The sequence below is a fragment of the Pinus tabuliformis genome, chromosome 8 (genome assembly GCF_031772625.1).
Source record: "Pinus tabuliformis cultivar Carrire ecotype Pingquan chromosome 8, CPIR1, whole genome shotgun sequence".
In the NCBI taxonomy this organism is placed as follows: domain Eukaryota; kingdom Viridiplantae; phylum Streptophyta; class Pinopsida; order Pinales; family Pinaceae; genus Pinus; species Pinus tabuliformis.
The window spans coordinates 1,427,091,174-1,427,106,857 of record NC_142294.1 but is presented as its reverse complement, the minus strand read 5'-3'; the positions used below and the strand labels follow the sequence as shown (position 1 = coordinate 1,427,106,857).

Sequence of the window (15,684 nt, the reverse complement as noted above, 5' to 3'; positions counted from 1 at the left end):
CTAACTATAATTATGCTTAAACATTTCTTAATGGCAGCGAAATAATGTGATTTTAAGAAAGAAAAAAATAACTTACATTTAGCTGCATCACCTTTGATTAAAAAAGTTATGTCAAAATTATTGCATTGCTAATAGATATTTTATGTATGAAACTTAAATTTAAGAAATACTAGGAAACTTTCACCCCCATAAATACATCTAAGAGTTTATTTTCATGCACTTCAGAGCCGAGGTAAGGAAAGTGGACACAATGTGTGTGTTGAAATTGGGTTGCATCAGGAGGTACACTCACATGCCCTTTGTGTGAGGCTTATGAGAGAGAAATTTCCATAAGGTGTGAGGCGTGGAATTTTCACTCAAGTTGTGGGTTTTTTACCCAAAGTGATGGGGTTGTGTGCTCAAGGAAAAAAAATATTATTTTAATTTAATATTTAGTATGAGTGGAAGGTTTATTGAAAGAACCTTTTTGAACCGTGAATGTCGTTACACCAAAATCCACAGGTGTTATTCAATGATTGCATAGATAGAGTTAAGGAACCATAAGAGGCAGTTAATCCATGTCACGAAACACACGGAGAGTGTTGATTTATATCATGTCGAACAATGTCCCCCACCAGTGTGAGCTTGGTGTCTATCAAACTCATGACCTATGCTCTAACACCACTTGTTTTAATCACGGTTACCATTACACCAAAACCCACAAGTGTATGTCAACGATTGCATCTCCATAGTTAAGGATTCATAAGAGGTGGTTATTGCATGTCAATAAATACACAGGGAGCGATGGTTTATCCAATGTCCAATAGAAAAGGGACCTATCAACAACTATAGGAAATAAGTGAATGAAGAGGTTTAAAGACAAGAAGCATCAATGATAATTATTCTTCTGAGGATCAAGAAAGATAGAAGAGACCTACTTGTAGACTACAAAAGGAATTGTAGGAGAAGGATCTATGCTAAGACTAGCGGTTAAACATAGCCTATAGGAGCCATGGTGAGGATAGCCACAACTAGACGAGAATGGTTCGAGGGTATTTTTGGCCTCTGGTGGAGAGTGAAGGAAGGAAGGGATAGGAAAGAAGCCTGTAGATCCATTTATGGGTCAACGGGATGGCCCTGCAGGCCCTGATGTTTTTTTCAAAAGGATTGACTTGATAGTTCATAATTGTACAGGGAATGTAAAGTGTCACTTTCCTTGGTACAAAATCCATACAAAAGTCATGTGGTAAAATATTCTTACCACATATCCTTCATACTAGGTTATAATATTTTAATTAAAACTATATAAACATGTATGTTCATTTATTTTTTTATTATAAATGACATTGTTTTTATTTAGATAATATATTTTATTTTTATTTTAAATGGAAACGTGTGAACTCCATGTTGAGCATAGACGGAATCACTCATCAACCTTATACTAGAATGTGCCTCTTGCCACAATAATTTCAATTTTGAAGTATAGTAGGTTTATGAGGTTGAATTGTGTTTAAGGCTGACATAGGTTTGTTATTTTTATATATGTTTATAAGGTTTATTATCAACAATAGTCAACTAAGGTTTGACTTGAATTATTTAAGTTTACCAAGTTGATTTGCATTTTCTAGGTTGACATAGGTTTACTAGGTTTATCTAAGTTTTTTATGTTCAAGAGTTTCACTAGGTTTACCTACATTTTCTAGGGTTACATAATAATTTCAAAAATAGTCAACCATTCTCAAACAAACTCAATTATAGTCAACCATGTTCACCATGACAATACATACTTTTTTTATTCAATCGTGTTCAATCTCATTGACTAATGTGGTTGGAAATGATTAACACGTTCATTTGTTATCAGCCTTAAACAATCGTAGATAACATGGTAAACCATAATGAACTTGGTTAAACGACGCTTAGCAATGGTCATCATGGCTAACATAATTAACCATGGTCAAACATGGTTGGGTGGTCTTCATGATTAACCATTGTCAACCTTAGCCCACATGCTCAACCATACTCATTTATAGTTAAATATTGACAACCATGGTCATCCATAGTCAACCGTAGTCAATCTTTTTCAAAGAATCTAAACCGTGGCTTACCATGGTCAAACAAGTTTAACCATGGTTATCATGCTCAAATATGGTAACCAAGTTAAGCATGGTATAAATCTTCATCCATGCTCCCATTTAGTGCACCATAATCTATTATCTTCCTCCCTAGTCAACCATGGCAATCATGTTCAACCATGGTAAACCAAGGTCAATCATAACCAACCATACGAAACTAAGGTCAACCTCTATCATCCAAGGTCTACCTCAATCAACTGTAGTTAACATTATCAACCATGGTAACCACTCTTCAACCATTAAATTGACCATTATTGTAACATTAATATAACATCAACCATGGTTGACAAGGGCTAACCATTGTCAATATTAATGTGACATGAATTTAACAATGTAAAAATAATTAACATTAATGTAAAATTGTTAGATTATGTAAGATAAATACAATATCACATCACTGGTTGACCATAGTGATCCTCTATCAAACATGGTCAACCTTAAGTCAATTCTCTTCAATGCGAATCAACCTTGGCAACCATGGTCAACCCTTGACAACCATTTTAACCATAATCAAGCAACATCAACCATAGTCAATTGTGGTCTACAAATCAATCCCATAGACTTTACCTTAAGTCAATTCTCTTCAACCCGAGTCAACCTTGGCAACCATGGTCACCCCTTGACAACCATTTTCACCATAATCAACCAAAATCAACCATAGTCAATCGTCGTCTACAAATCAACCCCATATACTTTATCCATCTACTAGCATAACTGGATTAGTAAATGTGGTTGATATATGCTAATAGACAAAGATTTTCGCCATAATCAACCAAAATCAACCATAGTCAATCGTGGTCTACAAATCAACCCCATAGACTTTATCCATCTACTAGCATAACTGGATTAGTAAATATAGTTGATATATGCCAATAGACAAAGATTTTCACCTCTTTTATGCCCCTACAAATCAACCCCATAGACTTTAGCTATCTACTAGCATAACTGGATTAGTAAATGTGGTTGATATATGCCAATAGACAAAGTTTTTCACCTCTTATATGCTCATTAACTGATGAAAATAACATCAATTAACTTATATAAGCCACATTTACTAATGTAGGTATGCTAGTTAAATATTTTATTAATAATAATGTTTTTAGTTATAACACGTCATAACTAAAAGGATCATATAAACGTAAGTTTGACATGACACTAAAATAATAATAAGATGATTGATTTTTTCTTTTTATACCCTTATAAATATGTTTTTTATTTTTTATTTTTCCATTTATAATTTTTTTTAGAAATTTTCTTGATTCCAACCACTATGCTTAATTGTGGTTGGGTTCTTACCATCCCAACATGAGGACAAGGGTTAGACATCAATATTTTTTATCATAAGGCTTTATACTCACATTTACTTTACATTTTCATTAGCTTATTGAGTTGGCTTAAATTTTTTTATAAAATAAAGTAATATTTCATAAATAAAATAAAATAAAAACATGAAAATTAATTTTAATTATTTATTTTAATATTCATCAGAAGTTTTCTTTTTGTGAATTGATGCATTTTATATTCATACTAAAGATAAAAAAATTACATGAGTTCATCCTAATCTGATCTCCCAATATTCATTACATGTTAAATTACAATACACTATATGCATTTCTATTCATATTAATAAAATAGATGCACAGTAATGATATTCTATAGTCTTATAAATTACATCTAAATGTTATATAAAATGAAATAAATGTATTAAAGTGTGGATATAAACACATCACGAGGAATACAATAGATGGCGACAAAGTGTCCAGTTAAAGAACTCCGTGGTGTAAAGGTCACTCGTTTAAAATTCCATGGGAATATATTCAACCATGCTAAGTGTTGGTGTGGCCCAGGATGAGTGTGATCCCAGAATAATTTTGACTATTGAGATGTCTCTGGATCACTACTACTCAAGCCACACGTTAGTCATATATTTATCTCAAGTCTCGTATAAACTAGCAAACAAAAATAAAAAAATATTCATATAAACATGGAATTGTTAACTTATGGTATATTATAATTTGTACTTAATAATTAAAATGTAAAGTCAATTAGTATTCTAAAATATCATAATAATAATAATAACAATAATGAAAGTCAAATAAAATATCAAAATTAATGAAAGGTTGTGATTAAATTGATTTACTTATAGTTTATAAATGGGGATGTGTGGTTATTTTCTTTATTAAAATGTTTTTCTAGTCAATTCTAGGATTAGAATTATTGCCAATACTATTGCCATAATTTCTTTCTTGCATGGGTTTCTTAAGCCTATTTGCATTCATCAACCATATTACTGATATGGTTGAGCTCATAAAAGTGGAATATTGGTGTTTAGTAGAAGCTGAAATAATATATCTTATGTGGAAGTTGATGATACATAACTATTGAAATCTTGTGAATTTAGGTAACTTCCAATCTTAAGATTTGAATTTTTTCCAATCCTATTTACAAATTATCTTTATGGTTTACATTTGTGTCTTAAACTTATTGGCATTCATCAATTATTAAAGAATATAATTGAGTTAGTAAAAATATAATATTTATATTTAATAGAAAATGAACTAATATATTTTTTGTAAAAATTAACCAGACAAAATTAACAAACTTGGTAGATTTTTTTGTTTATTAATTTAAATAAATATTTTAAAAATTAATAAAACAAAAATGTAAATTTTATAAATAGCATAATTAAAATATAATAAAATTTGATATAAAAGTGAATGCATAAAAAATAAATTAAAATAAATTTACAAATACAATAAATATCATAATTAACCCTGCGATTTAAGCGCGTCTATATGATTAAGCATTATTTCTATAATATAGAAGAATAACGCATTTATTTATAAATTATGTATAATGTAAAATTTGGTAAGGGTTTTAGTAATATTACTAAACAAATAACATTATCCTCCTACGTGACTTGATATTTGAACAATATTACTCATATAGTAAAAGGAAATAACTTTAATCAACAATGTGATTTGAAATATCGTTGCCAATCATAAAAGTTAGTGTATAAAGGAGTGGTGATGTATACATATGCGGGATGTCCGTTTATTGGTTGACATCATCAATTTACTCAACCATCATGTTTTTATATCACGCTCCTTTTTATTGGTGGTGTAACTTTTCTCTCTCTTCATTTTCATTGTTTTATTGAGTTTTTCCAAATCACATGAGCATCATTTATTTATTAACAACCATGTTTTATTAACACACGCCTTTTTACTGGTTGTGTTATTTTTCTCTTATTTTTTAATTTCATTTTATACTAAGCGATTTTTATTTTATCACACTCCTTTTTATTAGTGGTGTCTTTTGTGTTTTTTTTCATGGTCTTTATTAATCGTTTCCAAATCACATATGGTATTAATTGATACTTTATAATTTCTATTTATCTTATTAATTTTTACAAAATTTCTTATTTATCACACTCCTTTTTATTAGTGGTGTCTTTTGTGTTTTTTTTCATGGTCTTTATTAATCGTTTCCAAATCACATATGGTATTAATTGATACTTTATAATTTCTATTTATCTTATTAATTTTTACAAAATTTCTTATTTGTGTAATCTTTTTTTTCTACAATCTTAATCATAAAAATTTTGCTGATTTTAAAATTTTTGCTGATTTTGTAGTGCAAATTTGTCATCTTCATACATTTTCATTACTTTATATCTGTTATTTTCCGATATTGTCTCACTACTTCATATATCTATCTCTAATATCTATCTTATGAGGTGAGATGTCATTTCAACAAATGTAGATAGTTGTGTTTTCATTCTAACATAATTTTCAATTGTCTAAACTTCCCTTTTCATTGATCTTATAAAACATTGGATAGCTGTGTTTTCATTCTCACCTAATTTTCAATTATCTAAACTTCCCCTTTCATCGATCTTATAAAACATTGGTGAGAGCATTTAACTATTACCATAGTTTTTAGCTGAAACTTGATGACATTATTCCATATCCCTAGGTATTATTCTATAAATAAATAATAATGGTAATATTAATAATAAAATAAAGAAAATAATAGACAATAAAAGTGAGAATATTAATAAATAAATAATTAATGATAATTGTTTCGAAGATGAATTACATTAGTTGGTTCGAAACGCATGGACTAAATTTTATTTTATGTGATTTTTACTGAAAATGAAGAAAACTATAAAAATAGTAAAAATAAATCTAATATTAAAATAAGATAATAGAATAATATATATATATATAAAAGATGATGGAAGAAGAACAAATTTCCAAGTGATAAAATATATATTTGTTAAATTATATCAGAAGTTACAAATTTTCAAATGCTGATAATAAATGATATTGGAAATTGAGATTATAAAAACATAAAACAAATGCTAGATAGATACTTAAAGTGGGTGATTAGAAATTTCACACATAAAAATAAAAAATCAACTAGAATGAATAACCAATCCTTGAAAATAGTCACAATGAAATAACTTGGTAATGATCTCTTTTTAAGCGTTTCAGTCATAGGTGGTATTTACAAAAATTATGATTATAAAACTTCTTTTATGATACATTGAAAATGAAATAGAACGATGTTAGCGACTGGTAAGAATTCATATGTGGGATTTTAGAAAAATTAAAGTAATTAATATTTAAAAGAATATATATCTGTGTGTCATGTCGATTGGCAGATCCCTCGAGCATCTTGCCACAGTGACGTGAACAGCAATGAAGGGAAACCCTTGGATTATTTTAAGAATGCCAAACAATTAACTCGATTAACACCCGTCAAAAAAGATTTCATAAAGTTTTAAATTGGCAGCCTATGTCGAGGTCAAATTTCAACGCTCGGAATTATGCATGATATGGACATACGGCATGGCGTCTCCCCATAATAAAGATTTAATTCTGTTTTTTTAAGGGAGATTTATATCATCGTATTTTCATTGCAATTTGGGATAATGAATAAATCTCTTCGAATTGAAAAGGTGCTTCGCTAGGTTTTGTAAATAAACCTCAGTTATTTTATTGTTTTAAAAGTAATAAAAATTATTTAGAATATCTTTATTACGATAATCTAAACTTGATCGTAATCAAATATTCTCATATAAATACTCCTGAGAGAAAAATATAGTTTCTTTTCGGCTTGTAAAAAAATTGGTTAATAATAATTTGTTTACATTCTAATCAATTATTATTTTTTTAAATATTACATTCGGGCTAAAAAAATTAAACAAAAAATATACTAATTTTTTTAATTAATAATAATGTGTTAAAAGGGATTGTATAAATAAGTTAAAAGACATCATATAAATATAGGTTTGACATGATTCTTTGTCGGTGGAAATATCAAGAAGATATTGATTTATATATATTGATTTTAGATTTTTTTTATTTAATAATATATATTTATATAAGTAAGGGAGTTGACAATTTGGTCGGTTTCATAAATATGAGATATTTTGGTTGGTTTTATAAATATGGGATACATGTGTGATAGCACGATAATTTTTTAGGTATGTTTTCACGATTTCCAATATGAAACCAAAAATTAACCATATTACATTTTCACTAATTTACCAAATAATTTTTTCCAAAAAACTTTTTTTTATAAAATTTAAACTTATAAAAAAATTATAACTATTTTGAAACCTAAGATTCAATAAATTTATATTCATATTTCTGAGCTACTAATATATAATATTGTTTTTGAAAAAAAGGATATTGTATAGTATTTTGATTTATATAGGTATAGTATTTTGATCTACATATAAATAATGTCAATAAATATTATAAAATGAATGAAAATGTAATGAAATTCTAAGGTTTTTTTTTTTGGTAATATTGTAATGTGCATAAAATAATTAAAACAATTTTTTAAAATATTAAATAAAGTATCAAAATTAAAAAAAAAAAATTGTGATTATTATAAAAGAGAAATAAATAAATATTTAAAAATATGGTGGGTAATTATTGTAAAATTATAATTAGAATAAAATATTATAATTAGTAATATTGTGCAGTTTTGTTTTCTATTTTTAGATTACATTTAATGTTGTAAGTCTATTTTTAATAATTTTATTTATGTATATAAGTATATTAATATTGAAAAAAAGGTTGTTCTATATAAGTATATTTATATTGAATAAGGGTGTGAGATTTTAGAGTTTTTTTTTTTATAAATATTAAGTGTATGTTTAAGATTTAATTAAAAATAATTATCTTTATCTTTACAATTTAATGAAAGTGTCTAATTAACTTTATTAAATTACTTGTGTTTTATAAATCAGGATCTCTAATGATTTACTTATTAAAAGGTTAGTTTTTTTTCCACGTAATTGATTAACTTCCAATCCTAAGATTTTGGTCCTTGCCAACCTTATTTCCACAATTTTTTTCTTTGGTTACATTAATATCTTAAGCGGATTGGTATTCATCTATCATTTAATTTATATGACTAAGCTAATTAATATAAAATATCAATATTTAGATAAAAATGAAATAATTTATTTTTATTTTTCTTTTAAAATTTGATGATCATTTCCCTCTCTCTCTCTCTCTCTATATATATATACATAATTGTTATTTTAATTTATACATTAAATGCATTTTTTAAATCAATTTAAATATTTATTTTTTAAATTTATTAAGAAATAAATACAATTGAAATTTTATAAATATCATAATTAAAACATAATATAAAAATTGAATGTATAAAATTTAAAACTAAAATTAAGAATATAATAAATATGATAAAATTTAATAATATACTAAATGCATATTTTAAAAGAAATGAGAACGATAATCACCCAATATGATTTGAGATTTTAACAATATTACTCTTATAATAAAAATAAAAAAACTTATTTAATAATTTAATTTGAAATATGGTTTGTTCATTATAAAATTAGTGTATGCACTAATAGTGATGTATATATGTGGCATATCTTTTTCTTTATTAACATTATCAATTTATTTAATAACTATGTTTTGTATCTCACATTCATTTTGTTTTGTTAAGTTATTTTTCTCCATTTTTATTGATTTCTTTCCAATCATATATTAAATTGGTTAATACCATATAGATAACATAATAATTATGTCTTTATATCAAGTCATTTTGTATAAGTTGTGTCTATTTTTCTTTTTCTTTATTTTCATTTTTTTATTAATTTCTTCCCAATTATGTTGTTTAGTATTTTATACTTTCCATCCATTTTATTTATTTAATTTATTATTTTTTATGGTAATCCTTTTTTTCCAAAATATCAACACTATAATTTATGTTGATTTTGTTATAATATAACTTTGTTATCATTTTGTTTCATTACTTCTTCATCTCCTTGTATCTAATATCTATGTCATAAGGTGAGGTGTCATCTTCTCAAGTGTGAATAGTTGCATTTTATTTCTAATTTAATTTTAAATTTTGCCAACTTTTCCTTTGCTTGTTCTAATAAAACATTAGTGATATAATTTAATTATTGCTATTGTTTTTAGTTGTACCTTTGGTAACAATAGTTTATATCCTTACCACTCTTTATCACCTGCAGGAGTAGGCATAGTCAACCATGTATACTTCCATCCTCTTCTTCTCCCATCCTTCCTTTCTTCCTACATGTTTCCTCCATTCATACTTGCTTTTCTTCCTACCTATTATTTCCCATCCTACTTAATGTCTCTATTCCCTACTCTCTCAACCTTTGAAAACCCTCACAATTAATTTTTTAAGCATTCCTCTATTAACCAAATCTTACCTCCTCAAGTTCAAGAATACTAAGGATTGCATCATATCTATATGAAAAGAAAATAAGCTAATGATTGGCTTACTACCTAATGCTTAATATTTACCCCTATTCTTATCTTGATGTTTACATACCATCACTCCTTTGTCCCATAGTTTATTATCCTCCATGGAATTGTTGTTATCTATCTCCTCTCAATTTCCACATATATAAAAAATTGAGGGGGGCTTAATACTTACCCCTATTGTTATCTGAATGTTTACATACCATCACTCCTTTTTCTCATAGTTTATTATCCTCCATGGAACTTACATACCATCATTCCTTTGTCCCATAGTTCAATACTACATAAAGGAGGGTTTTAAGAAAATATTTGGGTAAATTTTCTTAACTTAAGACAAAATAAAAATTGTGTATTGCCTTAAATATTGCCTTTAAGCGAGTGTCTCAAAAATTATTGTCTTAAAAAATATTGTCTTAAAGATTACTGTCTTAAAAAATATTGTCATAAAGATTATTGTCTTAAAAAATATTGTCTCTATAAAGACAATATATAACACAAGAATTATTGTCTCTTAGGAGACAATTTCATTTTTGTCTCTCTGGAGAAAATTTCATTTTTGTCTCTCTAAAGACAACACTCGGATTAGAGACAATATGTCTTTAATACTAGCTATTGTCTCTCTAGAGACGATAAAATTTTTATTTAAAAATCACTTTTGTCTCTTTAGAGACAATATAAAACAATGAATCCAGAAATATCTCAGCATTAAAATAAATCGATATAAAAAATATTTAATTAAAAATAAACTACAAAATCGTTGATTAATTCATGTTAGCGTACAGTGGAATCGAACCACCAACCTCCTGCTTATAAGGCAGACGCTCTTCCATTGAGCTAGTACACTTCAAATAATTATGTGAAGAGTTATGGCAATCCTTAAAATTACATTTGTATCCATTGATTTAAAAAAAAAATTGCAGTTGGATGTCACTTTGAATCGGACCAGCGCGCTCCTGCTAGGTCTGCCGACTGCACTAGCGTGTTCCTGGCCTCTGCGCCCTTCTGTTCGTCCAGTCTCAATCAATGGAGGCCAGCGGGGACCCTGATCCCCCTCCTTTGCCGCCTCTGGAGGTGCTAGCATTCAGATCAATGGTAGCCGCTGGACCAAAGCGCCCTCCCTTAGCTATACAGCAGAAGTTCGTCAAGAAACTGGACACAATACCATCTTTGGCCCTTCCCGAAGAAGAAACCTGCAAAGAAGCTTTGAACCTCGCGGAGAGAGGCCTAATAGGTCAGTTCACGGGCCATTGGCCTTCTCCCAAGACGGTTGATGAATGGACTCAAAGGAACTGGAAGCCCTTGATCAAAGAGGGAGTCAAAAGTTATTTTGTAGGTAAGGGTTTCTTTGTGTTTGTCTTCGAAAACCCGGATGACAAAGGCTTAATTTTTAGAAATGGACCCTAGGGTCTTTATCTAAACAAATGGTCTCCCGATTTCGATCCCACCCAGGACATCCCCTCTGCTGTCTTGGTCTGGGTTAGGCTCCCCCATTTGCCTCTACACTACTGGAATCAAAAATTCCTTCAGATCATAGGTAATGCATTGGGAAAATACATAGATCAAGCTGCGAGAAAAGACCAGTATTCATGCGCCCAAATCTGCATAGAAGTGGATCTAGAAGAGGGGTTACGGGAAGCTTTCAAACTCACTGTTGCTAGGTGGACGCATGTCCAGGAGTTGGATTATGAACAGCTACCCTTTAAATGCATACATTGCCACGGTCATGGACACTTTGCAAAGAACTGTAAAAAGAAAGCTGAGGAACAAGTAGACAAACAAAATGGGGAACAATGGACCCTAGTCCAGAAAAATGCAACTACAAAAAAAGGCACAGGCAAAGGCAATACGGACGGAGGCCCTAGCAGTGCCAAATCCAACCAGGAAATGGAAGCAACTCCAAATGGGACAGAAAGTGCTCATATCAATCAAGTAACTCTACCCCAAGAGAATGAAGAACAGGCAGATACTCCACCTTCAAACAAAGAGGTAGGGGAAGTAATACAGAACAAGGCCATCCAAGGAAGTCCCTCCAATCCCTCATATGCAGAAATAGCAAGGAAAAAACCAGTGGAAAGCTCTGGTTCTTCGGAGGATGAAACCTACGAGCGACTAACGAAAAAAGCAGGAAGGAAATCCCGCAAAGAAAAGAGGGAGGAGGAAGCAGAAAGACTCAAAATACAAGGAAGTCAAGCTACAATAGAAATGTCTATTGGGCGAAATATCAGACCAAGGCCTTCCAAGGGAGGCCTCAACCCCCCCTTAAGTAAATAATGAATCTCGTCTCTTGGAACTGTAGAGGACTGGGGAATCCCTCCAAAATTGAAGCAGTTAAGGATCTTATGAAAGCAGAACCCTCAGATATCCTCATGCTCCAAGAGACCAAAATAGAAGGCCAAGCCCTTCTAGAGATTAGCAGTTCAAAGTGGAATAAAAGAACAGGCAAAGCAGTCAGCTCAAGGGGAACTTCTGGAGGGTTGGCAACTCTCTGGAATGAAGACCTTTTCCATCTGAAAAAACATCATGAAACTCAGCACTGGATTTTCACGGAATTGATGCACAAAGCAAGTAAGTTGTTTATCTCCCTCTTCAATCTTTACGTCCCAGTTTCTTACTATGAAAAACGAGAATGCTGGAATTCCCTCTCCGCCTTTTTAGAGCAGTCGTCTCCCAGCAATATCATCATAGCCGGGGATCTTAATATCATTATGAAAGAAAAAGAGAAGAGGGGGGGGTCAAGCAACAGAGACCCCATGCTAGACGAGGTGGAGGAGCTCTTTCAGCACTGGGACCTTCTGGACTTCAATCCAGTCCGCGACATTTACACCTGGACCAATAACAGAGTTGGAACAGATTAAATTTCAGCACGTTTAGATCGATTCCTGGTGCAAAGCTCCATAATGATGAACAAAAAGATAATCATCACAAAAATTCTGCCTAAACTTGCTTCTGATCATAAGCCTATTTAGCTCCTCTTGGAAGATGAAGAAGACTTGGGACCTATTCCGTTTCGGTTCAGCCCTCTTTGGATCGAGAGAGAAGGTTTTTTAGAGATAGTGAAGGCAGCATGGGCCAAAACTTTCATGGGATCCCCAAGCTATGTCTGGGAGCAAAAGTTGAAAGCCACAAAACAGGCTCTGAAGGACTGGATAAAGAGACCAGCCCCTTCTCCTACCGATCAAAGAAAGGAGTCAGTCCAATCATTGCAGACTCTGCAAATAGAGATGGAAAGCAAAGATATCATAGCAGAGTTGCTGGAAAAAGAAATAAAAGCCCAACAATCCACATACCAATCTTTCAGAAAGGAAGAAGAATACTGGAGACTCAAATCCAGAAGTTTGTGGCTAAAGGCTGGAGACCGGAACACCTCCTTCTTTCACCGGCAATATAGAGCGAGATTGTCAAGGAACCACATAGCAGAAATCAAAACAGTTGAGGGCAATGTCTGCAAAGGGTTTAATCAAGTCAAAGCTGCCGCCGAAACCCATTTCAGGAATCTTTACAGAGAAGGAACACAAAGCAACAATGAGGAAGCTACTGACTTCCTCGCTAACATCCCTTCTCTAATCAGCCTTGAAGATAATGCAACTCTCTGCAGGCCAATCACTGAGGAGGAAATCATAAACGTTATATGGTCCATGGACGCAGATAAGGCTCCTGGGCCTGATGGATTTACAATCTACTTCTACAAAGCTTGCTGGCACCTTATCAAGGCTAATCTTCACAAAATGATAGGTTGGTTTATGAAAAAGCCAAGATAGGTGGAGGAACCAACTCCACTTACCTCGCTTTAATCCCCAAAGACACCAACCCTGAGACATTTGCAAGATTTAGGCACATTTCATTGCGTAATGCTTCATATAAAATTCTGGCTAAACTGTTAGCAAATCGGATCAAGCCACTGTTAAAAAGACTAATCTCCTCTCCTCAAGGTGGTTTCATGGAAGGCAGGCATATTCTGGACAATGTAATCCAAGTTCAGGAGACTATACACTCAAGCAAGCAGCGGAATGAAAAAGGTATGTTGATTAAATTAGATATGGCAAACGCCTTCGATAGAGTTGATCGCTCTTTCCTTAGCAAAGTCCTTCTCTCCTTTGGCTTTTCGTCCCAATTTTTTTATCTTATTAAAGCTTGCATAGACAAACCATGGATTGCCCCTTTAGTCAATGGCCGCCCCACAAACTTCTTCCAAGCTCAGAGAGGTATCAGGCAGGGATGCCCTCTCTCCCCATTCCTGTACATCATAATGGCAGACTCCCTTAGTCGTAAACTCACAGCTGAAAGACTTAATGGCAACATTCCAGGTCTCAAACCTTCCCATGGAGCAGATGCCCTGAACCACGCCCTATTTGCTGACGATTCCTTTCTTCTTGGCGGAGCTTCCATCAGAATAGCCAGAGCTATTAACATTGTTCTCAGAAGTTATTGTAGGGCCTCTGGGGCTTTAATCAACGAGAGCAAAAGCGAAGTCTTAAGCTAGAATATAGATCAGCGTGAACTCACTGCATAACCACTCTCCTCGGATTCAAAGGTCAAGCAACATGGGACAGATTCAAGTACCTGGGTCTTCCCATCATATCTGGAGCCAATAAAAGATCGCTATGGAGAGATATAATCTCGAAAATTAAAACAAAAATTGCAGCGTGGGGAGGCTATTGGCTGACGAAGGGAGGAAAAGTAATTTTAATTAAATCCATGTTGTCAGCGCTACCAATCTTCCAGGAAGCATTTCTCCTAGTGCCAAGAAATGTGATGGAGCAGATCTCCAAACTGCTTAGTGATTTCTTGTGGCAGGGAGGTAAGGCAACGAAAACAAAATGCACTTGGTGAATTGGGAAGTGGTTAAAAAAACAATGACAGAAGGAGAGCTGCAAATTAGAGACCCCGCTCTTGTCAATCTAGCGCTGGGAGGAAAGATTTTGTGGAAGCTGATCCATGAGCCCTCTCATCCGGTCAGCGTCACGCTGCGAACAAATTATGGACCCAATAAATCCCTCAGCAACCTACACAATGCTAACATAGTAAACTGTACGCAGGTGCGGAAATTATGTTGCAGAAGCAACAACTTCTTCAACAAATAGGTCTACAGGATTCCTGGCAACGGCAAACGCACCCACCTGTGGCTGGACAGTATTATGGGGAAAGAACCTCTAAACAACAACGAGGATATAACTGATCTCAGGGACTAGCTGAAGCAAGTAGGAGTCAATAGCATATACGACCTGTCAAATTGGGATCAGTGTGGAGATTGGGCAAGATGGGATTTTCATGGAGTCCCTGGCCGGTTATCCCATCAACAAACCCTGTTTGAAGATCTGCTGGAGGATGTAGCCCCTATCAACAGAACCATGAAAGATAGTTGGGGTTGGGGCCAGTCCGGAGTCTACACCACAGTTGCAGGTTACAGAGCATTGCAGGCCTCAAGAAACAACAAACAAACTCTGGCCTTCTGGAAGAATGTCTGGGATTCCCTAGCCTTACCAAAAGTGAATTTCTTCTTCTGGACTCTGGTCCATAATAAACTCCTAACCGGTGACAACCTGGAAAAAACGAATATAGCAGGGCTGCACAGATGTGTATTATGCAACAACAATTTCAAAACAGCCCAGCATCTTTTCTTGGAGTGCATTTTTGCTAAAGAGGTCTGGGGAATCATTTTACAGGAATTTCAGATATCATTGCCTTCCCAAATCTCTGTTTCAGACCTCTTTGCCTCATGGAGCCTAATCTATTCCCATCGCATCCCCCCCAAATCATTCTAGCACAAAATTTGGACAGCACTCCCC

At 32.5% G+C, this 15,684-nt stretch overlaps 2 protein-coding genes and 1 non-coding gene across 3 annotated transcripts; 2 read left to right on the top strand and 1 right to left on the bottom strand.

The window, feature by feature from the left end:
• Positions 1 to 10,670: 10,670 nt before the first annotated feature.
• Positions 10,671 to 10,742, bottom strand: TRNAI-UAU (transfer RNA isoleucine (anticodon UAU)). Its single transcript has one exon. It is a non-coding gene; the product is annotated as a tRNA-Ile (tRNA).
• A 1,426-nt stretch (positions 10,743 to 12,168) lies between these two features.
• Positions 12,169 to 12,753, top strand: LOC149240998 (uncharacterized). The gene has a single exon (XM_089370407.1). It carries the CDS (start codon positions 12,169 to 12,171, stop codon positions 12,751 to 12,753), a length of 585 nt encoding a protein of 194 aa, XP_089226533.1.
• Positions 12,754 to 14,751: 1,998 nt separating this feature from the next.
• Positions 14,752 to 15,660, top strand: LOC149240997 (uncharacterized). Its single transcript, XM_089370406.1, has 2 exons — positions 14,752 to 14,934; positions 15,139 to 15,660. The coding sequence occupies exons 1-2, from the start codon at positions 14,752 to 14,754 to the stop codon at positions 15,658 to 15,660; spliced, it is 705 nt and encodes a 234-aa protein (XP_089226532.1).
• The last annotated feature ends 24 nt before the right edge of the window (positions 15,661 to 15,684 follow it).